This window comes from Pholcus phalangioides, unplaced genomic scaffold (genome assembly GCF_987345545.1).
Source record: "Pholcus phalangioides strain wild (caught in Gottingen) unplaced genomic scaffold, Ppha-v1.0 ptg000007l_1, whole genome shotgun sequence".
In the NCBI taxonomy this organism is placed as follows: Eukaryota; Metazoa; Arthropoda; class Arachnida; order Araneae; family Pholcidae; genus Pholcus; species Pholcus phalangioides.
In genome coordinates, this window is record NW_028301600.1 from 5,363,763 (window position 1) to 5,391,682 (window position 27,920).

General features: G+C 36.6%; 1 protein-coding gene across 2 annotated transcripts in view; it reads left to right on the forward strand.

The window, feature by feature from the left end:
* LOC149084828 (fibroblast growth factor receptor 3-like) overlaps positions 1 to 27,920 on the forward strand; it is a 75,428-nt gene that overhangs the window by 20,779 nt on the left and 26,729 nt on the right. For both annotated transcript variants that reach the window (XM_089232568.1, XM_089232567.1), the window contains exons 2-4: positions 11,332 to 11,501; positions 23,022 to 23,294; positions 24,954 to 25,025. In XM_089232568.1, coding sequence (XP_089088694.1) covers positions 11,372 to 11,501; positions 23,022 to 23,294; positions 24,954 to 25,025 — 475 coding nt within the window. In that variant the 5' untranslated portion in view covers positions 11,332 to 11,371. The remainder of the gene's footprint in view (positions 1 to 11,331; positions 11,502 to 23,021; positions 23,295 to 24,953; positions 25,026 to 27,920) is intronic.

Here is a 27,920-nt window from a genome sequence, read left to right on the forward strand (position 1 = left end):
TTTTCTCAAGAAAGGGTTTTTCAATTTTTTTCCCTTCTGAGGGGGGGAGGGGTTACGTTTTTTCCTGCAAAATAACACTATAATCTCGGCTTGAAGGGTAACCCCAACCCCCCCCCCCCCTTTGCGTACACCAATGGGTATGACTAAAAGTACGTTCTTTTTCATTTGACTAATTAGCAAGCTTAAAAAAATCTTACACCAAATAAAAAAATTTAAAAAAATGTATGAAAAGGAAATGTGAATAAAAACGCTGAGTAACTTGTCGGATTAGGCAGATTTTGCGTCATACCAAATTAGCATATTGTAGCTCTCAAGAAATGTGCTTTCAAAGCAGTCACAAAGGATCGTGTGAAACAGATTTTGCAGAGTAAAGCAAGTAAAATTGTTATGCTGTGAGCAAAACACGTGTGCGTAATAGATATCTCAAAAGAATTTCATACGTACACGTTAAGCATTCACAAAATATTAAGGAAACGTTATAGTTTCAAAAAGCTTCTGTGTGTGAAAAGTAAAGAAATATTTAACTAAATTCACAACTTCAAGAAATAAGAAGCTGGTACACACATATCTCGCAACAGTAAAATCATGATCAGTGCGTCAAATACAGCGTGAAGCTGAATACATATGAGCTGAACATCTCAAAATTAGCTGATCGTCAGTGGTTAGCAAAGGTACGACGTATGAAATATCAAAAAATGTTTAAAAAGTGAAAAAAAAGCAAAAACAAAGGCCTATAAGACAGCACGATTGACTTAGGCCAAAAATCGTATGCGCAATTAACTCGATAACTCGTTGTTCTCTTTTCTGACAGGAAAAGGCTTCATTCTGGCATGCTCGGTTTTTATGAATGGTTTTTACATTTTTCTGAAAAGCCCAAAAAAATGATGCAACGGCATCATGATAAGCACATGGTCACACGAAGGAACTAGGGTTCTCGCTGGAATTTTATTAATTGCAGCTATTAATAAAATGCTGAAATTGATAATATGGCTAATCAGCTAAATTGTGGATGAAAGGTTAGCTAAATTATCCCACTCTATTTAGGACATGGGTGAATATATACCCGTTACATGGCAAATTGAATCTGTTATTTAATCGCCAAATTGAAATTTTTTTTCGCGATTTAGTGCAATGGTGATCGCCAAAAGCATAGGAAACTCCGTTTTCCACCCTCAGTAAACGGAAGAAAAGTAGCAAAACCCTCTTTCACATAACAAAATAAGTATCAATATTACCAATACGACCTAGCAGTCGGGACATAGCTATTTCAGTACTGAATCCAATTTAAAAGATAGAACGAACATACGCAAGGAAACCAGACATGTCTAGGCTCTGTCCTTATTTGGAAGATACAGTCGGCTTCCACAATTTCATTCTTAGTTTACACAGTGAGTAGACTTTGTTGTGATGTTGCACCAACAGTTCATCAGTTATTAACAATTTCAAGGTGAATAATTTCATATAAAATAACGTGAGGAGGATAATCGAAGAAATTAAATAAGAAAGACATTTAGCCTCGGACGGTAATTTTGCCATCATTTAAAGCTATATAACAACAGGCCTCCCATCAACGCGTAACACAGAGACTCTTTTCATCAAACCCTAAAAGACCTTTGGTATTATATTACGTCGGCGATGGTGTGCGATATTTAAATATCATTAATTACTACTTGACGATTACTATAAACTACTTGGCTTTCTGCTCACTGCTTACCAAGGCCAAACTCAAGTTTACTACGACCCCGCCTGGTAATATTATATGTTAACATGCTCTGTTTAAACTTTTCATGAAGGCTTTGTATACAGGGTGATTCACTACTCATGGGACAAATACAAATACAAAAAAAAGGCCCAGGTAAAATGTTCAATGAGTCGACTGAAAAAAAGATGGCAATAAAAAAAAGGAGGTATTAAAGGACTTTAAGGAATCTCAAAAGCACACACCCTCTACCACCTTTGCTGTTGTGATTTGACAACATTTCATGTTTGTCCCATTTAATGGTAAAAAAAATGTTTGTTGTAGTGTGCTCTACCACCTCTTACAGTTTTACCATGAGTTCTGAATAACCCTGCATATTCCAATTATGTGCTAATTATACGTTATGGCTACAGGTCGGATTATGCAAAAGCATAAGTGTATATGTAATTGCATATTTTATCACTTTTTATAGGTAGTGCATATAAATGCACAGAATTATTGAAATTTCAGAATATAAGTGGATATTTTTAGTATTTTTTTCTATTAATCGCATTGTACTAATGTTTTCCACATTATTTTTATCTTTTTACTCTTCAAAAATGTAATCAAATTTCTTTAATTTTTTCAAGAATTATATTCCACCATTGTGTATTGCTCATTTCAGTGCATATTTTTAGGCATTTTTAAATGCATATATTTTTGCACTTCTAAGAATGCACGTTTTCCTCATTTTTCCGCATATTTTTTTAGTTTTATTGCATATTTTTTTTCTCTTTGACCATACTTCAGTGCTTTTCCTCTTGTGCATACTCTTAATTTTTTTCTGCTATATTACTGCATATTTAAATCATGCCCGTTTTTTTTGCGCATATTTGTCCTCTTACGGTAACTGCAGCATTTTTTAATTCGTATTTTTTTTTCATTTTACGCATGTTTTTTGCAATATTCCTATATGTGCTGTTTAGGGCAAGTTGAAGAATTTTCAAAGCACACTTTACATTTTTAAATTCACATTTCAGCATTTGTGAAATGCATATTTTCACAATTTTCATGAATTTTTTAATTTTTCGGGACTTTCAAATGCATCTTTTTTTATTTTTGCGTATATGTGCCGCGCTCTGTCAACCAGTTTTAGATGACAAAACCACGATGCCAGGATGCATAGCCCTGATAAACAATTTTAGAGGTGATGAAACGCCAGAAAATTTCTACAGTGTTCATCATTTGATGTTTCATCGATAATAATTCAAGGACCAAGATTGACTCACGAGAAAATCGCTCACACCATGGCATTACAGCCGCGGCCGATTGAGATCAACGCATGCAAGACGCGAGACTATCGCCGTTTACGCAAAATACGCATCCATCCAATCAGTGTCTCAAAAACTGTCATTAAGTAATATAACAATGATGCCCTTGGCGTATTTACATATGCACCATGCAGCATATACAATATCGCACTTTCTTAGCTTCTACAATCGAACACCGAATCAATGTCACCATGCTCACTTCACGACATTGGAAACAACACTTCTTCGAGTGAGTCAAAAATATCATTAATGGACATTGAAATCGTGGCGCCGGATGGATCGTTAGCAGTGATTAATCGATTGTGCTAATTCTGTATGTCGTTGCTGGATAGAAATCACCGACGTGCGTTACTCATCTTTGTAATGTCTCACGTGCGATTAGGCCATGTGTCTCTGTCTGCTCGGTGTCTATCGATGATCCTGCTGCACTCTTGACTCTCCTCCATACACATAAAGCCTACAGTTATGACCATTTCTTTGAAATATTTGAATTGACACTACTATCTCCAATATCATGGCCAATGCAAAAAGCACTTTATCCGTTATCACACTATGCATACAAAAGCAGGATGTTGCTTATGCAAAGTTTACTCAGTGTTATGTGGGCTCCACTGTATTCTATTTTAACTTACGTATTGTACTGTGTACTCTGGATTTCATTGACTAGTTTCTTATGTTGTTTTCCTTGGGATTCACGTGCAATTGTAGTTCCCAAGCGAAGGCTATTGGCCAGATCTTAATTTCCGAGGAAGTGCCCGGAGCAGAGGAGCTTTACTGGTTCAGAGAGAGAGAGAGACGAGAAGAGGCAGAGTAGTTATAAAAATAGCTGCCCGCGTCACAACACAGATAATGCCAGCCAGTCAACTTCACCCGATACTCCATGCACATCATCAAGAGTTTGGCAATCGCTCAAGAAACAATGAAGACTGGATAGATGCTTAAAAAAATATAAATAACAGGGCCACAAACTCTAAGAAAAAGTCTTAAATTTTGCGGGAAACGCTTCCCCGAGCATAATCGTCATTTGATGCTGAGTAAGGATTCATTCAGCTGCGACTAGAATTACTCTTCTAGGAAATGATCATCTCTCTTCTCGCTTAGGTGGTGAAAAGTCTTTTGCTAGTAGCTATGAATCTGAGGAGTATGCGACATTTTGTTTTGTTTTTTTCTTCTTAAAGACGCTCTTTGTTAATTCAGCACTAGACTTTGATAATACTGCATTTATGCTAAGGTTATTTGTCATTAAACAATACTTGAAGCTATGAATAGAAAAATGTATTTTAGTAACGACAATCTCATTTATAATTGTTTTGAAGCCTCGAGCACTTTGTTGCCAAAAATAAGAACACAATCATCGACTTCACTCGCCAGGTTTGATAGTTTCACTGGTTAAAATAAGGGGATAGAGTGCAACCTGTCAAAGGGACATTTTGTTAACGGCCCCGTTTTTGCGAGGATATCGTAAAGCACCACAAAACTACTTTCAGTGCTTAAATTCGGACCTGATTAAAAAAATCTTAGTAACGACGTTGTTTATAAAAGTTAAAACGAACTACGTGGCGAGAAGAGCGAAAGAAAACTACATGTGTTTTCTGATACACAGGCCAACATCCTGCAGGTGGATTACTACCACTAGCTGAGGAAAGTGTCAGCAGGGCCGCATCTACATGCTTGGTCAGCCGGGGCAAGCATGCATTTTGGCGCCCCCTCATAATGTCGAAGGAAAGATTAAAAAGTGCAATTTGCGCCCCCTCCAGTCCGGCGCCCGGGGCACCATTGGGCTGGCACATAAATATTTTTTTCGATCTGTCAAGCCCTGATACAGGCCAAAATCACAAAGGTTCAGCTTCATGAAATTTTGGCATATATAGCATTTATATATTAAGTTTTTTTTTGTACATGGCTTGGTGATAAATCAGTTTCGACATTCGTCACTGAAGGGTGCTTCTATGCAAATTGTAGTGTACCTACTGATGTCTTGCAAACGCGTTATCAAACTGATCAAGCTTCATGACAGGATATCTGTAAACCGACATCACAAAACCATTTCTATTCTCACTTATTCAATAAAGAGATTTAGTTAACCCCACCTCGTTGGGCATTTTGCCTGTTGTGGTGTTGTATTTGTATTTGTATGAAGTTAATTTTGCACGAACATTCTTTCACTGGTAAAACTCTTTTACGAACTTGGTTGATTGTGTATAAAAAGCTATGCGGGGATTTTCGGTCTTTTGAAGGGCTTTGAAAATTCTTCCCATTGCCCTTCATTAAAACGTTCACAAAATTTCATAAATTTTTTATGGGTAGTTAAGGCTGTGGATACACAAAACTCAGAACAAGCCAACTTCACTTATTAAAATACAAAGCCTATATCAGGCAAATCGCCCAACGATGTGGATGGAAAAAGCATGCCCATAAGAATATGGATGTCAAATATAACAAAAATACAGCAATCCAATATATAATAGCATATATCACCAAAAAAAAAAAAAAACAACAACAATAATAATTAATGATATATAATACACTCCCACATAAAAAAAGATTATGGTTGTCTTATCTAAGTATGGATAGCTTATCCATTTATACAAATACAAATACAACGCCACAACAGGCAAAATGCCCAACGAGGTGGCTGAGAAAAAGATGCCCATAAAAATATGGATGCCATATGTTTCAAAAATAACCCACTATGTCTATAGTACTTCTTTTTAAACGAATCGTGTTAGAATTCGCAACCACCGGAGGTAAGCTATTCCATTTATTAACAACCTTATTACAGAAAAACTCCCTGCGACACCACAACCTGGAATTTTTCCTTACTAAACGATACTGGGGTCCCCTAGTCGAAGCAGTCGCGTTATTTATTTAATACTTTTTCACTAATATTCAAAGAAGAACAATTTTTGAGTTTTTTCATTGAAATGCAACTTCTGTAAGAAATTCACCCTGTTCCTCAGAACATCATGCTGGGTTAAAAAAACAAAAAAAAACCAGCCCATGCTCGTGTGGAAACCTCGGGTATATTCCGACTTAATTCAAACAATTTATCTGGGGAAATCGCCAATTAGTGCCTAGAATTCTTTGCTTTCGGATTCCTCTGGGCCAACCATCTTTCAAGTAGAACGTCAACAGGGAACAAAGCGATCCGCTGTCATCCCATTAGCAAAGTCATAAAATAAAAATAAAAATGACGATAATGCTCACTGATGCGTTATCTTTCATTTTTCTTTATAATGTATACAGTAAAACTCTGGTGTATCTCTTATGTGTTGAAACTGTTATTGAGATTTGACAATCCAAAAATTAAATACAACTCAATTCAACGTTCCTCCGATTTTTTATTTTACCTGCGCAGACTTGTTGTTTCCCTGCGCGGTATTGACTTTTTTAGTTAGATGCCAAGGAAATACGTATACTAATGGTGTATATGACTTGTGCGTTTGAGCATTTACGCCGCTCACAAGTGTAGTATCATAGAGAGAACATTGGTAACGATGAGATTACGAGAGAAAATGCTATGCGTAGATCATCTTAGCTGTCTTTTCATATTGATCGAGCAATGCATTTTCTCACTGTTTTCTGTGGTTAGGCTTGTATAGATGGTTACAGTTCATTTCATTTTACACAGTTTACCGTTAATTTCATTTCATTTTCCGAGTACCTGTGCATGCAGCATTTCATTTTTCCATCTATTACTTTTGATAGGGGTCATCTTCATTTTCTGTATACGGTGAAACCTCGATATAGCGATATTCTGTGGACCAAAGAAAAATATCGTTGTAGAGGGATTATCGTTATATTAAGAGCAACAATATCATCACGTACCATCAAATTTATGCTGCTGTTGACATCTTCTCTAAATCTGCATTGTTAGTATATTTTGACCAATTTCGACCAGTATATTTTGACCATATTTTGACCAAAAATATGTTTTTGAGTATTTATTCGCCGCAAAATGTTTTATTAACTGACTTTTTTTTAGTTGATTAACTAAAGTCGTATTAATACGTGTATTCCCCTGTCAAGAGGTTTATGACAGTAAGCTTTGGTGCATCACACAAAAAGTAGCGATACCGAAAACTTCATAAACACTTTCGGTGATCAGGTGATACTAAATACCGATATTATGAGACGTCCTCGGAAGAACTAAAATATATGATGAGTTTAAAAAATATATTGAAGGATATTTCAAGCAAAATACACTATAAAAAATTATCATTGCAGCAGTTTCACAATGTCCTAAAAAATTATCGTTTATCGTAGTAAAGGATATCGTTCAATCGAAAAAAGTTTAACATTAGACTATGGACGCGATCCCAAACAAGATTTGAAGGTTACGTTTTTTCCTGCAAAATAACACTATAATCTTTGCTGGGGGGGGGGGGGGGGAGGCATTAGAACCCCCTCCCCCTGCATACGCCAATGCTAGGGCGTATTACATTAGGTTATGTTTCAATGTATCGCGTTGTTTATAACTTCTTGCTTTCTACCTAAATTAAACTTGTTACCTTTTACGCTTTCACACTAAGTTTTCAGATACCGCTGACTTTTATTTGCTTACCTGCAAATGGCAGCTAATCATTTGTTTGGTATGTTTGATTATTCATTTATATAAATTTTATAGTTACATCAAAATACGTACAGTGTGTATGTACTAATAATTCATTTCGTTAGTTTGTAGCTATTAATATACAGGGTGGGAATTAAAGTCAGTTTCAGTTCAAATAACTCGTGAACCGTTTTTTATGGGAACATTCTTTCAATTAGAAAAAGTATTCAAATAACGTGCCCATTTCAGATAGGTCATTTATTTTTATTACATGTACCAAAATAAAAAAGAATATTGTTTTATACGGTCCCTCATCCTCTAACTTCCAACTATCAAGTTATTGCCCTGTCTCTCTTGAGCCACAGAGTTCATGACACAAAAGAAATTCAGGTCTCTAATTATAATACAGGGTGTTTCAAAAAGAATCATCCGATTTAAAAAAGTCATAACTATTCAGCTTTTAATCCGTTTTGATCGAATAATGTATGGGTAGAAAGAGTGAAATCTCAAGTTTCACTCAGTTTCCAACAGGTAGCGCTAACGCTCTTCCTTCGGCAGCCACTTCAGTGTTTGTCAAGATTGCGACTGCACAACAGAAATCGTTTTGTGTTCTAAGCTTCGAGAAATGTGATTCCGTAACAACTGGTCATCATGCTTTTCGTTGACAATACCCTGGTGTAGAACTTCCTACCGCTCAGAGCATTAGGCGATGGTATAAACAATTCCGAGACACGGATTGTCTAGGTAAAGGGAAATCCCCTGGCCGTCCCCACATGTCAGACGAAAATGTGGAGCGCATCCGGCAAAGTTTCGCACATAGTCCACAGAAATCCACTCGCAGTGGATGCAAACATACTCGCAAAAGTTTGGGACGAATTTGACTACCGTATAGACATATGCCGTGCATCCCAAGGTGGACATATTGAGCACCTTTAATTTGGTTTGTAAAAAACTTTATGATTGGCCATGTAATATAAAATTAAACTTAAGTGTCTATGTTCAATATTTTTCGTAATATACGCATTTCAAATCGAGTGATTTTTCTTTTTTTGAAACACCCTGTATGAACTGAGATATTTGATTCAAATATCGCTAAAAATGAGAGAAAGAGCAGCGTAAATGAGCTTGTTCGTTAGTTTATGTGATCAAAAGACCACCACCATTTCTCTTTTAGAGAGGAAATCGAAAAACGTGTAACATGAACCATTTTACAGAAAGATGATTTAAAAAAGAATTATTTTATTAAATTTTAGCCAATTATTAATTTTAGCCAGAAATTTGAGAGCAATTGCCGAGAAACTTTTATAGAACACTTGCTTCTAGTCTATATCTAGTTGAGAGCTGGAAAAATCCCAGACGCCAGGTCGCCATGGCGAATATGAAATTATTACTATTAAAAAGCCTAAAACCTTTTTATGTGATTGCTAAATTGGAGTCTGAATAACGCAAAATTTTCTGATTTCATCACAGTGCGTCTTCTAACATAGGGAAAGGATATGATGTCCTGTAAAAGTCGAAAGAACATTATTTAGGACCGTTTTCTTAAGATTAAAATCATTCTTGGCCCCTTAGAAATTTGACTGGTGCCTAACTTTTTTTATTTATTTATCAAGCCCGCCCTGATCGGGTTAATGTTACTTGCCTAAACATATTTCATCCAAGGCTTTTGTAGGAAAATTTCGGACAAAAATAGTACGTATCACAATTCCAATACAAATATCTCAAACAGTCAATTGCCCGTTCATAATTCTGTTGGTCATATTTCTCGTCCTTTTTCCTCTTATTGGCCAAATAGGTCCGTATCCACCGTATTAACCTTTCCGCATATCGATCACGTCGGAATAGGTAATTGATGGTGATTATAATATCAGTGAAGTTTGAAGTACTTCTCATCAATGGTCGCTAAATCAATTAGTTTGTAAGCTTGATTATTCATTTAGCTTAATGTTAAGTTACATTAATGTACAGTGCGTTTCATAACTCCATAACTTATGTGACTATTGATTTTTTTTAGTAGTTAAAGAAATATTCATCTGTAGCTTCCGAATTTTTTCTGTCATGGAAACGAGATTATGTAGCTTTGCAATGATGGTGAAAAATAATAAGAAAAATTTGAATTTTTTTTTAATGGAAAATAATCAAATTCAACTCCACTCCCTTAAAAAAATGTGTTTGACCACTTGGCGAAATAGCTTGAAAACACCGGTAAAATCGGTTCAAATCGTGGGGGCAGTTTCATGTACCCTGTTAAAAATATACAAACAAAATGGGTGTCTGAAGTGATTATTATTATTAACTGAATATGGAATCAGCTAAAATTGCTGCTCAAGTTTCTCCATTACCGTATTTTAACGTGTATAACGAACCCCCCCTTTTTGCCAAAAATTTTGTCCTAAAAATAAGGGGGGGGGGTTTCTTATACATAGATAGTATAAGATATACATATATATAGATTATAGATATATATAAATATATATAGATATTGACTCTCACAATTCCTTGCAATTTATGATGAGAGTGAATCTGAAAATGATAATGAACTCGTTGATGTAGCTGATTGTGATGCATCAGATGAAAGTGATGAAGAATTTAATGGTTTCTATGATGTGAATAAAAAAATATCTTTTTTTATATCTTAGAATAAAAAATATCTTTGATGAAAAAAATTGTTTTCCAAATTTTAAACCCAAAAATTCAGGGGGTTCCTTATACACGTTAAAATACGGTATATATTATAAAAGTCTCAAAAAAAACTGACCTGAAACTTTTCCTTTCTAAGTTTTAACCTTTAAAGCGGCGCAGCAGAAATCATTAAACCTCTACCAAATGTCATCTTTTTTAATGAAGTAGGTTTTCTTCCGATTTTCAGCAGGTGCAGTCTAAAAGAGCTAGGGAAAACTGTTTCATTGAGAAATAAACTTTACAAAATATCTAGGCTTGTCAAGGCTAAAATAAGATGTTTTTAAGAAGGTGAGATATCTCGTCGATGTTACTCAAAGGGTTAAAAACTCAATAAGAAAAAGAAACAAACTACTATTAGAAAACTGAATTGTCAAGAAATGTCGCAATCCGACTACAGTACTGAAAAACCATGTGCGTGTGTGTGTGTCACTGTTTTGATTTCCTCAATATTATAACATGGCCAAAGAAAAACACCCTATCACGTTAAATGACCAAAATAATAATTGAAGGGGAGGAAAAAGGAACAAGACGCTATTTCATTTGCATATTCTTAACAGGGTAGATGGCAGCACCATCTGTGATTCTAGCTGATCACTCCGGTGTTTTTTCAAGCTATTTTTCCCACTGGTTAAACATTATTGTTACATTCTCTTTCCATGGGAAGGGGGGGGGGGGTTGAAAAAAAAAATTGTGTAAGTTTTTCTATTGATTTTCACGATTGGTATTATTTTTGACATAACCTCATTTCCATCATAAATTTATTTTGCAAGATTCAGATCATTATTTCTTTAATTACTACAAAAAATAGTATTGGTCATATCATTATGAAATATGCTTTAGATGCGGTGTATGGTGTTTCATTCCATTGTTTGAAACAACGTTTCGTTTGTTTTGTTTGCGTGTAGTTTTTATATGTGAAACTACAAAGGATTCACAAAAATTAAGTACTACCTTGGAATATGGGGTTCCTAAGTGGTATTATACAGGTTATGGCAATTTTTTTGGCCGCCCTGATATCGACATGTATTGCTTCATACTTTATATACTTTTATATGCTCTTATTTATGAAGAACATTCTTTTTTTTCAGAAAAATGAAAAAATTGCAGACGTATCGACGTATATAGGAAATGCATTGCCGCATACACAATTATTTCAGACATGAAATAATGGTTATCCATTTCCTCCTTTCAACGGCATTAATTTGCCTTGTAATTGGATACGAAGAAAAAGAAGAAAGCGAAAATAAATATATTAGAAGTAAGTGAACCCTTTAAAAGGACAAAAAGTTTTATAGTTTTGTAGTTTTTTATCATTAAGCTATTAAAAACAATATTTAACGAACATCATTGTCTAAACACGGGGAAAAAAGACGAAATGAAATAAGAATGCATGTTTGTGAGTTATTATTCCAATGAATGATGGAGTTGGAATCATTTTATTTTTATACATGATGGCAAAAATTTTGCGAGGACATGGGCGTCTTATGATGAGGTCGATAAGAAATTCAGCTATTGTACCAAAGTACGTTCGAAGATTTCATGAGTTCGAAACCCCATAGCACAAACGGTCTAGATGAAAATATATCCTGACAAGAGGTTAGGATATTCTACTGTAGAACAGAAAAATTATTAATTACCGTCTAGAGCAGAGGTTTTCAAACTTTTTCCAGTCGCAAGCACTGCCTGTACCCATCATCAAAAGACGAGCACCCTTACGGCAAGTTTGACATACGAATGCATGAAATCATCCTGATTTTTAATCCTTGAATGCAATTTGTACAAGGTGGTTCAATTGGGACCCTTGCATCAAGTGCTCGCGAGCACGAAATCGGACACGAGTATCGAGCATTCTGGGCGCTTCAAGGAGAACCGTAGTGCTCGCGAGCAACGGGTTCAAGATGTATGGTTTAGAGGTTCTCAACGTTGGGAAGTCTGCGGCTCGGTTTCATTTATTTTTGTAAGCGGAAGGCCCGGTTACACACACGACTTACGGGAAGTAAATGGGGACCATAGGTAAATCACCCAGGCAATATAGGCGATCGCTAGGTTTGACTCATGTCAGGGTCCGGTATTGGGCCGCGGCCCCCAGCGGTTGAGAAAAACTCAAAATTTTTTGACTCACGGAGCCTTTCTTAATACAGTGAAATCTTGATATACCGATAATCTACAGACCAAGAAAAAAAATATCGTTGTAGAGGGGTTAGCGTTATATCGAGAGGCAGCAGTTAAATATTAAAGTATAGACATTTCCAAACAAGACTTGAAACCTATACCTGTAGAGTTGAGGAAGATTTAACAGTGGGAGACCAGGCACGTGCCCTGCTCCCCGACTTCTGAAAGGCCCCAAAAAACTCCAACTTTTTTTTTCTAATTTAAAGTGCCCAATGTTTTCTTCTGTGACTGGGATCTCAACCAACCTTATCCGCTTTTGTTGTAGAGGGATTCGTCGTTATATCGAGTATTGATGTAGAGCAGCGGTTCTCAACCTTTTTTGACTCGCGCGCGGAGCCCTTTTAAGTAAAAAAATTCTATGGCGGAGTCCCGTAGGCCAATTTTTTAACTAAGCATCAAAAAGTTACTGATTTATTTTTACTATTTAAAAATATTTATATATATATTTTTTAATTTTACTGTTTTTTTTTATATTTTCCTCGAACGTCCGCGGAGCACCGGTTGAGAACCACTGATGTAGAGAGATTGCATTGTATATGATTTCTTTGACGGAGCTCCGTAGGCCCACTTCTTATTCACTTATTAAATTTACTCATTTATTTAAAATTTATTTCATTTTCCTGAAGTGGCAGCGAAGAGATTAGCCGACCAGCGTTTCTCAAAGGTTGAGAACCACTGGTCTAGAGCAGTGTTTCTCAACCGCCGAACCGCAAAACGGTATCGGGCCCCAGACATAAATCAAACAAACCGGGCTGTGAGTGGTTCATTGTTTCATTTTTAATCATTTAATTTACAATTAATCGTGCGTATGGCCGGAACTTCCAGCCACGAAATAAAAAATCAACCGGACAGCGGGCTTTCAAAGGTTGAGAATCACTGCGCTGGAGTACTGTTTCTCAGAGTGGGCTATGAAACGAATTAGGGGGGAGGGGTGTAGAATCTACAAATACAACGTGGGATCCTATGGGTTAATTCGGAAAGGTGGACGATGGGAACATTTTTTTTTCTGATAAGGGGAGAGGAACAATGAGGCAGAAATGTTTGGAAGACATTATCTAGTGTCTACAGACTTTTTGTTTCATCGCCCCCCTTCTTCAGAAATTTTTTCCCTCATCACCTTCCCCCCTCCCAAGTCAAGCCAACCTATAGGGTCCTATGAAAATTTTGTAAATTATTATCAAAAGACAATTAGTGAAGTGGATAGACGAAAATTATGTATTGTCGGACAATCAGCATGGGTTCAGGAAGGGGAAGTCATGTGTACCTAACCTCCTTTGCTTCTATGATCACGTGACTAAGGCCTTGGGTAAGAACAAGAATGTAGATGTTGTTTATCTTGATTTCCAGAAGGCATTCGATCGGGTCCAACATGCTAAACTCTTGAGACGTTTACACGAGATTGGGATTGGGTGAATTTGCTGCATGGAATTTTCGAATTTGCTGAATTGGATAAATTTGTGGTTAAGAGATAGGTCACAACAAGTTATGGTGAACGGGTAATTCTCTGATTTGACAGGCGTCACAAGTAGAATTCCACAAGTACGTGTTCTTGGCCCATAGTCTTTTCACTTTTTATCGATAAACTCGATCAGGGTATCGAGGGGATTGCTAGCAAATTCGCAGATGGCGTGAAGCTAATGGGGTGGTCGCGAATCAAAACGATAGGGAGTTGCTCCAGACCAACTTCAACAGGATTGGAGCATGGGCAAATGAATGGACCATGCTCCAATCCTGAACGTTTAGCGTTGAAAAGTACATGGTCACTCATTTTAGTTCGAAGAACCCACGTTTCTCTTACGAGTTAAATGGTGTCACTACCCCGCATAGGCGGAGATAGACTTGGAAGTCTGGGGGTGCACGGTCATTATTGCTGGGGGGGGGGGCACGATGATGATGATGTCAATTCATATATACATTTGATCACAGTCGACTCCACCTTTGACGCTGCCCCCCCCCCCCCAGTATCTCCGCCCATGATACCCCGGATACAACTGGAGTCACCGATTTGGGAATTCCCATTGACGAGCGACTTTGGTTTTCTGAATATTGTACAGGCGATGGTCAAAAAATCGAATATAATGCTCGGTTTCATTTTCAAAAAGGTCTCTTCGCGTTCTCCTCAAGTCATTCTTCTGCTTTTCTGAGGCTTAGTTCGTTCTGAACTTGAGTATGCTGTAAGATTTTGGAGACCAAAATACCTACAGAGGGACACCGCCAATCGACTGCTCTTACAAGGTAACACCAGTATCGATTGGTAATGGACAATTCTAGGTTATGGTGTCGCAGGGAACTTTTCTCTAATAGGGTTGTTAATAAATGGAATAGCTTACCCCCGGAGGTTGTAAATGCTAACACAATGACACGTTTAAAAAGAAATACGATAAACATGTTGGGGTAAATCGAGAAGTTATTCATACTTAGAATAAAACAACCATAAATACATTTTATGGGCATTGTATAATATTTTATCATGTGTATATATTGTTTCTAGTGTTTATAATTGCATTTTTAATTGTGTTGCTGTATTTTTGAAATATATGATATCCATATTTGTTAAGGGCATCTTTTTCTCATCCACCTCGTTTGGCATTTTGCCTGTTGTGGCTTTGTATTTGTCTTTGTAATACCCGTAGCTTCTATCGCCCCCCCCCACCCCGGACTATTCCATTGCCTCAGGGCTTGATATTGCCTTGGGAAAACCACATTACCGTAAACATCACCCTTTTAAAAAATTTCCTGATAAAATATGAATCTAATCCGATACGAAAAACAACAAAACAATTTAACTTGTTCATTTTACTTCAAATATAGCCTACCCATCAGTATATAATTCGGAGTAAATTCTGATTGCGGCCCGTGATACACGTGCTACTAACATTAAGTAACACGAAAGCATGCCACTTTCGAGCATATGCAACTAATGAGATTATTGTTAGCATTTCCACGAAAAAAAAAAAGTTACTAAAGTAAAGTAAAGAAAGTTACTAAGTAATCTCATTGGTATCATATGCTAGGAAGTGGCATGCTTTCGTGCTACTTAGTAGCATGTGTATCACGGGCCTTCGTCCCCACCCGCATGCCAGAACCACAAATGTACAAATTTTTCCTTCTTTTTTATCAGCTGGTTGGATACCTTATTTCGCTAAGTTTTGCCTGAAACGGGAATGTGTATCCCTATTGAAACACATGTTGCAAAACATTTTAAGAAAATTACATGAGTAAAGTAAACGTTCAAACGTCATTTCCCACGTTCTTTGATTTCCAAGGACATTGCACATTCGTACTTCTGACATGAGGGGGACGATGTACGATAAATACTTCTTTGGAAACTATTTAGGCAGGCATACACCATAAAAGTTTTAGAAAAGTTATTTTATAAAACTTGAATAAAAAAACCACCTTATTGATTTTATTCGCTCGAATGTAACGATAAGCATATTGGTTGCATTTTTCAAGTTTTATAAAAAAAAATTTACAAAACTTGAAAAATGCAACCAAAAAGCGCATCAGTCATATTTAAGCGAATGTTTAAGCAATAGGTTTTTTTTTATTCAAGTTTTATAAAAATTCTAGTTCTAAAAGTTTTTAAAAAAAATCAAAAAGTTTTGGGAAAAAAAACAGCGTAAATGAGGGGGGAAAAGCGTTTTACATTGTTTATAATGTTTTTCCCAACTTTCTCCGATTTTTGAATTCAAATATTTCAGCGAATATTGCACTTAAAAAAACATGGAATTTTTTGTTGGCCCCAAGAGAGACAGAGCAACAACTTTCTAATTGGGTTTTTGAGCACAGGATGATCGTATAAAAAATTATTATTTTTTTCATTTTAATAACTATACACCCCCTTGCAATATGAATGGCGTATCTGAGGTCCACACGTTATTTGGATACTTTTTCTGATCTAGGATCAACGATTCGCCAGTAATTTGCGGTGCCAAGTGTTAGCTGTGCGCCTTGTATATCTTTGTAATATAAATATTATTTATTTTTTGTATTTAATTAATACATGCTTATTATTGATTATTTTATAAAATGAACGAGTAGTCTCCACTCCACGAGTGGTTATTTATGTCTTTTCAACAATCTATTCTATGGGATTTTTGGCTATTTATTTTTGGAATTCTAATTATAGCAGTAGATTTTTATAAGGTTAGTTAATTTATTTGAAAGCAATGCAAATCAGTCTCAGACATTCTACAGAGCAAAAAAATTTGATGTAAGCTGTGATGACGTTTGGATAATTTTCTCTCGATTATCTCGCAAATGTTACATATCTTCTGAGCATCTCGACATATCTACATAAGCGTAATTCTTCTTTTAGAAGATAATTCCAAAGTGTTACATGATGTGATAATGTTAAAATAAACCACTCCAGTGTAATAACATATCTGTCGGCCTTCCGATGTTACACTAAACAAAGTGAGATGAAGATAAGATCCTCAAAATTATTTTATCTCTTTGTTTCTCTCATTACATCAACGATACATACATCATTACATCACGCAAATAGGCCTAAACAGAGCGTTTCACCAAAACTTTCAGAGAGGCATAAAAACAATTCTACGGTCCAAATTTAAAAGTCAGGTAAATGATCACCAAACATTGCAGAATTGTTCTGTGATAGATGAATCCCCCTCCTCCTCCCAAAATAACTATTGGCGGGAAATTTAAAAAATTTAAAACTATGCGCATTTAATATAAAATGAAAGAAATGTGAAATACGTAGGTATTTTATGCTTTTTTCTGTTATCAAACTAAAAAACTTCCCCGTAAAACTTAAACAGAAATTTGTCGATGTCACGTCATTATTTTCGTGGTCCCAACTATAACTAATGCTCATTGAGATTATGTTTTTTTTTTTTAAAAACGTTATAAGCGGGATCCCCGGTATTTGCACATCGTGCATATCAATTAATAAGTAGATGTCAAGAACAAAAAAATACCATTCCAGAAGCCAGGACAAATATTTGTAAATAAACTGAAAATTTTCGACCTATATACTGTACAATGCACATGCGTAAGTACAATAAAAATTGAGAATTATATATACCTGCACATTTTCAGAAAATATTCATGCTTAATACACACACGCACACCCAAACAAATAAATAATTCCCGTACATATTTCAAATATGTTGCCTGGGTGCATGGCAAAAAGAAAGAGAACAGAAAGGGAAAGGAGGGGGAGGGGGCTCAAAACTGCTGTTATAAAAAACATATAGTTTTTGAGATATCTTTAACAAATCGGAAAAAATGTAAACAGAATGAAGGGGAGGGATCTTTAAACATTTATATAAAAGTTGATTTAGAAAGGTTTGTTTTTGAAGAGCAAAAAAGCTGCATTATTTAAGCAGGTGGTAAAGATCATTATGGCTATTTAATTGTTTGCAAACCCCCTTCCCTTCCTCCGATAACGTTCATCAGGGTTAAATTTATGCAATATATACCTTTTTGTTCGAGTAAGGTGTAAAAAATAAAAAGAGACGTAGAGAGAGAGAAAGAGCCACTATATAGCCAAATATCCTACGAACCGGCAAAGGGAGATGGAACAGAAGGTATGATTGCAGTGCGAATTCAAAATTATCTGCAAAGTAAAATTAATATTGAAGCGATCGAGTCAAGATCTGTCATCTTGGAGAGTGATATTAAGAGATGTTAAAACTGCTTGGAATGAGGCAAAGAGGATGTGTGAACCAAATATCAGATCGAACGCAGTTATCCCGTTATTTTGTTTCGTGGAAACAAATTTTTGGTATACTGTTTTCGTTCATTCTTAGAAGCCTAAGGCCGAACACATAGTGAGGCGACCACGAAGTACGGGAGTACATAATTGGGACTAGCGACGAAAACAATTGAAGGGTCGCGGGGAAAAACGACTTTACAGCATAAATTTGATTTTGAAAAAAAAAGAGTTTGAAAGTTTGGATTATAATGGTCTTCCCCATTAAACCAAAACGACGCTATTTTTTACGACTTTAAAATCATTTTATCCCCAAAAATGAATGCATGTGGGGATAGTATTCTTTGAAATCTACAAGAAGACACTGCTATCTCATTTTTGAAAAAATTGCTGTGAAGTCGTTTTTCCCCTGAACCCTTCAATTGTATTATTTTGTTCCACACCGCACATACTCGAAAAGCGAGATAAAGAAGAGAAAGAGGCCACTGAATGAGGTGCGTTACTTGAATAATCTTGTTTGTTTTCACCTCGATCTGCTGATTTTCGCCATCTGCTGATTGGTCCGTTTCTCCCTTTTCTTTTCCTTTTCCTCCTTCTACGGATGGAGCGTCATCGTCACACCCATACATTTCAGAAACCTCCGGCCTTTTTCTCTGTCCTCTTCCTGTTTTAGTATGTGCGGACGTCTCTTCCTCCATCCCTATGCATTTTTTTCTTCCTAGTAGCTATTGTTGGAACTCGTATCTCTGCGCTCCACTATGATCGCAGCCTAATGCGTGGTGAGTTGGTTGAACATCAACCTATTCCAGAGTGCGGACTACCTAGAAACTCGTTGCGGGCCACTTGAGTTATCTGGAATTATACCACGAGTTACTCTGGTGATCTGAAAGTGTTAAGCGGGCAATTCAAGTGATCTGTAAATGTGCCGCGCGTAATTTAGAAGATCTGGAAATGCACTGCGAGTCGCTTAAATGATCTGCAAATGTGCAAACGAGCCACTTAAATGATCTATAAATTTATGTGGACCACTTAAGTGAACTGTAAATGTGTCATGAGCCACTTAAGTTATCTTTAAGTGTGCTGCGAGCCACGCAAGTGATCCGAAAGAGTTTCGCTGGCCCTTCGAGTAATCTGGAAATGTGCCGTCAGACACTCAAGTAATCCGCAAATGTACCTCGAGCCACTTACGTGACCTGGATGCGAAGTGGAGGTGTGCCACGACTGACTCAAGTGACCTAGAGGTGTGCTCTTGAATATTATGTATTGGCATATTCAGATCACTGGATATGTGTCGTTGACAGCGTTAATGATCTGAAAATGTGCCGCAATCCACCCAAGTGATTTCAAAATCTTTCGTGGGTTATTTGTGTGGTTTGGTTATTTGTCGCGGACAATATCAGATGACTCCGAGGGCCGCATTTATCCCGCGGGCCCTGGGTTGAGCATGTACGCTCTATTCTATATCTCAACAAGATATCCAAAGGATAGTATTTGCTTATATTTAATAATTTCTTGAGAAAAGCATGAACCCTTTCCTCCATATAGTATAAAACAGCTTGAATGCCACACACAACCAGCGAGGGAGTGGCGTATTAACACATGGCTCATAGGAGCTAATGGCACGGCCCGGGGCCTCAAATTCAGAGGAGGGCCGAAGATGAGATCAGGTTGAAACATAGGCAGAGATATGGGGGGCGCCCCCCTCCAGCGTCAATGACGAAGCTGACTGATCTAATGTACGGGGTGATTATAAAAAAACTATCCCGACATATGGGCCCCTAACTATCATACCATTCACAGAAACTGAATGAAATTTTGGCATAAGGTATTTTGAGGTATGCGCTCAAGAATGATATGGAAAACAACAGTGTCACTCTAACAGTTACGGTTACAGTGAGAAAATTTCGAAAATATCAAATGGCAACACCAAGTTTTTTGTATTGGAATGCGATCTCCATACTGAAAAACACTAAATAGCGTTAGAATGGCAACTGTAGCACGAAAATCCCCGGAGCTAGGCAAGGAAAAAGTAAAAAGGACTTTGCCGTGCACCAGAGCATTAATGTTCGTTTCATTCGTCACGCCGTTTCTTCGGATGAGATCCCAGCCTGATTAGTCCTCCACAAGGTCATGTGGAAAATTTGTGAAACACAATAAAATGCTTTATTTTATGCTCCTTATTGGTTGTCCTCACTTTTAGCCTATCTACCGCCGGTGATTTTCATGCTACAGTTGCCGTTCGAACGCTATTCAGGGTTTTTCACAATGGAGATCACATTACAATACAAAAAACTTGGTGTTGCCATTTGATATTTTCGAAATTTTCTCACTGTAACCGTAACTGTTAGAGTGACACTGTTGTTTTCCATATCATTCTTGAGCGCATACATCAAAATACCTCATGCCAAAATTTCATTCAGTTTCTGTGAATGGTATGATAGTTAGGAGCCCATATGTCGGGATAGTTTTTTTATAATCACCCTGTATATGCACATGTATCAATTGGCATCATCATTATGGGGGCGCATCCCCACAACTTTCATTGTCATGCCTTCCCCCCCCCCCTTCCGCCTCTCACGTCTATCTCCGCCTATGGGCTAAAATTTTCGAGGGTAAGCATGTAAACTGGTAGGAAGGGGCATTTCTGGCCTGGGTACGGATCCCAAATAAATCACTTAGCCCGGGGGCCCACGATGCTTTTAGCACGGCCGTGCAGCGAGATATTTCTGGACCTCTCCTGCGCAGCTTCAGTAATTGGATGCGGGTCGCTAATTTCGCAAATGCACCGCTATTCCGCGATTTCTGCCAATCACGTCTTTTCTTGGTTTACGATAATTCCCACTCCCGTAATATCGTACGATCTGTTTCGCTTTCGGTCACAAGGTGGCTTCGTTATGTAATTACCGGAATGTATTCTGAAAGATTAACACGCTGTATGCCAAACAAAATTATTTATTTTGATTCGCGTATGGGAAGGATTAAAATTCCGTGGTTAATGGTAGCGAGTGATGAAGGTGGTAATACATTTCCAAAAAAAAAAAAAATTCACTAAAAGTATATGCTTTTGGTGATAAGCAGTTTAGAACCTTTTCCGTCGATCGAATTAGTGCAGGTGATAGTGTATCGGGCTGTGAACCTGAAGATCAAAGTTCTACATTTTTTTTGTACTTCTCGCCAGAAAATGACTTAAACATTTTAATTTTCTTTGCTGAAGTAATACATTTTACAATATATTTTGCGGACTCTTAAAATACAAAAACGTACTGCATATAGTAAATCAGTTAGATATTATAACAAAAGCATGCAGGAGAAATTAAGACCAATAATGTTATAAAAAACGTAGTTGTCTTTTAGTATCTTTTCTTTTCCTAAGTTCCAATTTTTAAATATTTCGTAGCTGTTTACGAGTAATTAACATACATAATATATATTTTTGTATACTATAATTTTTCTGTTTATTTTTAGTCGATTTGCTATCGAAAAATGCATTGATGAATTCGAGAAATGTTTTAATAAAATTTGCAAGGATTTTCTATCACATTTTCAGAAATTTGGTATCGTTATTCTATTTATAGTTTAAAAAATAAAATCGTTTTTATAACATGGAAAATAGCGCGATTACACATTTAAAATGCCTCGCGGAACATCGGTGGAAATGTTTACCTTGTTTGCACCCCTGTTCCGCGATCAGATACGAAAATGAAGATATCGTAGAGTTGCGCAAATTATCGTAGAGGCTGAAGCAACGTGATTGACTATGTGGAAAAAATTACGAAAAAAATCGTGGAATAGAGCGGTGCATTTGCGAAATAGTATAGTATTACCCGCGGCCAGTTTTTTTTTTTTTTTTAGCGTTGCGGTATTATATTATTATAATCATTATGTTATATTACTGTTAAATTATATATTATTGTAATATTATCGCGCGAGCGAGCAGTCATGACAAAATAAAAGTGAAATCGTTAATGAACCCTGGTGTTTGGTAAGTTGCCACACGTAACAGCCGGAAGCACACTCTGAAGTCTTGTTATGGGAAAAATTACGAATCTCGGAATAGCGGTGCTCTTGTAAATTATGCTTCCGCGTCCTCGCAATGCGAATCCGTCACTATGCCGCTTCTTTGTTATGACCACTCGACCACCACAACGACACATAAATGAAAGCATTCGCAATTGGTTGTTCAGTAATTTGTACGGCGTCGTGAACGATTCTTGAGCTGTTTTAACTGGAACCACCTGGAATCTGTTTTTTCATCGAATATAAAGAAAAACAGAGCCGAAACTAGAATGGGGGGGGGGGGCAACTGCTCCGGGCCGTAAAATTTAGGGGGCGGAAATTGTAGGTGAGAACAAAGAACACCGTTATAAAATCATCGAATTTTAAAGTTGTGGTGGCAGCAAAATAAAATGTTTGTCCCGGGCGGCAAAAATCCTAGTTACGGCCCTGAGGAAAGAAAGGAACACAAAGGAAGTTTCTCTACCCACGAGAGGATTAGAACAGCACCTCCAAGAGATAGAGGTGATCTGTCTCTAGGAGGTGATGATTAGGACCCCGCTGCAGGGGGGTCGTATGCTACAAGATTGGCGCGCTAATGTATACGTGCCTATATCGCCCGCATACAGGAGAATGTTGAGTTCAGTGGAGTTGATTGAGATGCCTCGCAAAGCAGTTGCCAGAAATTTCTTTCGAAGGGGGACAACTGATGTTTCGGGGGGGGGGGGGAAGACCAAGGTGAGATAAAAATTGAAATAACCATGTTATTCCATAAAAATCAGCCATTTTCTAAAATTGCGGGGGTGTCCTTTTTGATGAATAATTATTCTTCAAGTTCTTCATCTGATATTGAGCGTAAGGAGTTAAAAATAATTTTTTATAGGTACCTGAAAATAGGCAACCTGGTAGCATAATTTTTTTTTTCCTCTCCAGGTTCAGAGCTCAATGATGACCTACTGTTGGACACCTATCTGGAAGTTCCAATAGGCCACAAAGTGAAACTCAAATGTCTTTTCAATGAAGATGCAAAAAATGAAATTCAATGGTTCAAAGATTCAGAGATTATCAATTTACCAACTTCACCGGGCATTGTCTTTGGTGTGAACAGTTTGCTGATTGAAAATGCAAAAATTGAAGATAGTGGACTATATACTTGCAAATCCATGAGCGGATTAATTATCAGAAATTACACTGTCAATGTCACAGGTAATGTTTTGTCCCTTGTCAGCCAAACTCAGTTTGTGCAACTCAAACAAGCAATATTTATGATGGTGAATTGAGTTTGGGCATAAGAAAAGTTTGTGTTCCCTCTTCATGATCCATTACCTCAAAATTAAGATTAACCAAAAATAAGTGATATGTTTTCACATTATGTCAAATGTAATTAAGCAGTAATTATTTAATTTCCGTTTTATATTAATAAATTAACTATTTTATTAATTAATGAATAGTATTTAATTTGAGTTTTTTTTACAAAATAATCATTCTCTACCCTTTTTATTAATATACTTAACAGAAGAAAAATTCCATTTTTTGAGGCTCCATAATATTCCATAATATGAGGCTGTCTTTTCTGAAATGAATGCTACAGGAAAGAAGTTAGGAATAAAAAAAAATAGTAAAAAAAAATTATGAAGTAAATTTTTGTATTTTTTGATATGGACAAATATTCTAATCTGAAATAATTTTTGAAAAGATTAGAGCACCCGTATAACCCCTTGTTTTCCTAAGGAATTTTTATTCATATCATGATGGTATAAATAGTTTTTCTGAATTTATAATAAGAAAAAATCTGATTTCATGTAGATTATGGGAAATGATGGGATGATGTACCCCACTATGAGACACTATGAGAGTTTCCCTAGACATATAATTATATTTTTATGGATAAAATTATCGTAAATGGTATTATCAGTAGTGTACACAGGATTTTCTCAGGGAAGGGGAGTCCCCCATTTTTTTTTTCAATCTTTCCAGGGTGTCTCAAGGGAGGGGAAGGATTTGAACCCCTAAAGTCTCCTTGCATACGCCAGTGGATATTATTATGTACAGGGTGTCCCGAAAGTCCTAATTCAACTCTTACCTAATCAATAGTTTATCGCATAGGTATGGTTTCAATTTTAAAAATGCTCATATTGTGTTAAAAAGTTATCCAGTACCAGTTTTGAGACTGTCACAAAATAAAAAAAATTTAAATTTTTGTATGGTCCCCTGTCCTCTAACTTCCAGTTGGAAAGTTGTTGCATTGACTCTTCTGAGACTAAGAAAAAAAATCCTGTTTTTAACTACAATATTCACTGACATATTTAAATTCCAAAATCAGAGAAAAGCTGGGGAAAAACAGCATAAATGAGGAAAAAAGAGCATTGTCTGTTAGTTTATGCTGTTCTTTCTCAACTCTTTTTCAATTTTTGAATTCATATACCTCAGTGAATATTCAAGTTGAAAACAAGATTGTTTTGTAAGCTCAGAAGGGACAAGGCAACAACTTTCTAGTTGTTCATATTTTCATATATTCGCATACTCAAAATATAGCACACAACTATTAAATATGTAGTATTTACAGTAAATGTGCATGCGCAGAGTATCTGAGGAAGTCTATATATAATATCATTTTAAACAAATTTGTTTTATCTATGAAACAAATGTTCTCAATCAATTCAAAAGAAGTTATAGCTTCATAAACCAGCCAAAACTTCCAGTTAGTAAGTTAGGAACAACTTTTAAGAAGTGGTATTTCATATTTCAACTATAGAAATATCTTATATATGTCAGAAATAATTTCAATAATTTTTCACATAGTTGTGTATTTTCAGACTTATCTGGACCCAGTGTATGTACATTTTTGCTTACATTGTTTTACAGATTTAAGCTTGTTTGAAGAAGAATCCGATACATCAAGAGAAGTTTTAATGCTGAATGAGAGAGTAAAGAAGTGTAAGTTGTTTTTTTCATTCAACTTGTTGAAGAAGAAAATTGTGAAAAAGAAATAAAAATACAAGAAAATGCACAATGGACATTCTACAATGGCGTGAATGTTTTTTTAAAAATACAAAAAACTAAGGGTACAAAGAGATGGGTGGGAAAAAATATATATAAAGAAATGCTATTAAAACACACCCATAATAAATACAGTTGTTCATAAAACCAAAGTGCAGCTATCCATATTTAAGGACCCAGGGCCGCAACTAAATGCTTGGTCACCCAGGGCAAGCGTGCATTTTGACACCCCCTTGTAATGTTGAAAGAGAGGTTTCAGAATGAAATTTGCGCCCGGGGCACAGGACCCACCTGCTCCCCCCTAGTTGCGGCCTGTGAGGACCATAGCAAAGAACTGAAAACACTTTAAGAAATAATAATACATTGCCCATAAAAATATGGTTGTCATTATAAAAATAAATAGCTTCTTGATTTCCTCTTCCATGAATACCACATTGTCTTTTAAACATGCCAGTTGAGGGGAATCTGTGACAACAGAAGGTAAGCTTAGCTATTCCATGCATTCACAGTCCTGTTAGGGAAAAAAAAGCTCCAGGTTATGCAATTGTGTGCTTCTGTTGCGCATATATATTTTTGTATTATATGTTTGTTGATGATTTTATTTTTAACGTGTGAATTCAATGAATTATTATTATTTTGCTTTTCTATTAATTTTCATTACTTGTATTTTTCGTATTCTTTATGTCTGGTGTTTCCCATCTCTGTACTTGGGCTCAGCCTGTTGAGATGTGTAAATAAATAAATTGATACTCCAGGTGATTGAATTGTCTATGTTAGAATATTATGTTAATAGACAAACAACTTATTTATTTATTTCTGTTTTTGGTATCTGACAACACATTATTAGTCACAAGTATTTAGTTTCAGAGTTTGCTTAGATCATAGTTTCCCAACCTTTTTTGTTCTATCGCCCCCTTCTTCAGAAATATGTTTCTCCCATTGCCCCCCAACGCAATATAACCCATAGGATCCTATGTTATACCCATAGCTTTTACTGCCCCTCTGGAACATTCCATCGCCCCCACAGGGGGCGTTAACTCCCACGTTGGGAATCACTGCCTTAGATGCTGAAAACCCTGAATAATAAAGTCAAGTTTCAGACTTTTGGCAACAGTATAAAAAAAACATGGCTGCTCAAGTCTGAACAGCAACAGATGTTGTCACCTTTAAGCATGGGCGGAGATACGGGGGGGGGGCAAAGTCTATCTCCGCCTATGCCTTTAAGTGTTTAAATCTCTATTAAATATGTGTCTGTCTTCAATTGAATATTCTGGTTATAATTACTTACACACACACAGTGGTGTCGGAGCCGGGGGTGCTGTGGGTGCTCGAGCACCAACGGAAGTTTGTAGAACGGGTCCGAGCACCCACAGAATTGATTCAAAAATCGAAATTTCCTACATGAATCTCAAGACCAGCACCCACAGGTTCAAAACACTTCCGACGCCCCTGCACACACACATCATTTGTAAGAAGGATATATCAACAGATCCAAAATAATAAGAGGTTATGGGTCTCTTTATGCTGACTCTGCTGTGTGTGTGAGTAAACAGAGTTCCTAAGCCTAACTCCAGTCAAGAAGCAAGCCATTGAGTGGCAAAGGAGACTGGACACTATGAAAATATAGGATAAAATTTGCATCAAGTTTCTATGGTGAGGCCTTAGATATAGTGAATGGAAAAATGCAACTGCCAGAGAAGCCATTGGATGGATCATCAGAAACTATTGTAAGTCAATACAAGATTGACTCAAAGGAGTATAATAAAGCAAATAACTGTGCTATGATGGTTCTAACGAATTCAATGACAGAGGACACAGAATTGAGAGGACACTCATTAGAGAAAGTAATGAGATTTGACTCTGCTAAGGATGTGTGGCTAGAACTACACAAGCTATTTGAAGCGACATCTGAAAATCAACTGTACAACATTTGTTTAGAGTTCTTCCAGTTTAAGTGGTCATCAACTGAGGATATGGCAGCAAACTAATCCAAATTGAAGAATCTGTGGAATGAGCTTAACAAAGGTTTAGAAAGTAAACAAGAAACCAAGCTTCCACATATGCTGCTGATATGCAAGATACTTGATGCTCTTCCTCAAAGCTATCGTGCCTTCAAATCAAGTTGGTTGTTATAGTGATGCTGACTTTGGAGGATGTGAAAAGACTGGTCGCTCAACTACAGGAGTGGTGATCTTGTATTCTGGTGGAGCTATCTCATGGCTCAGTCAACGACAATCTATGGTAGCAACATCGACCACGGAAGCAGAAATTGTTGCAGCAAATGAATGCTGTAAAGAAGCAATTTAGTTGCAAAGGATGTACAAAGCAGTTGTGCAACTTAAAGTTCCAGTGATCCAAATTGATAATAACGCAGCTATAAGACTCGCACAAAATCCAGAATTCCATTGCCGCACAAAGCACATTAGCATTAAACATTTCTTCATTCGTGAAAAAGTGATAGAAGGAGAGATTGCAGTACAAAAGGTCTCTACAGAGTATCAGTTGGCTGATATGATGACAAAGCCATTGCACAAGCCAAGATTAGTGACACTGTCTGCTAGAATAGGACTTGTATTGTAACGGAATTGTTTGTTTTATTAACAAGGGAAAGTGTTAGAATATTATGTTAATGGACAAACAATTTATTTATTTCTGTTTTTGGTATCTGGCAACACATTATTAGTCAAGTATTTAGTTTCAGAGTTTTGGCAACGGTACAAAAAAAACATGGCTGCACAAGTCTGAACGGCAACAGATGTTATGTCTAACTTTAAGTGTTTAAATCTCTATTAAATATGTGTCTGTCTTCAATTGAATATTCTGGTTATAATT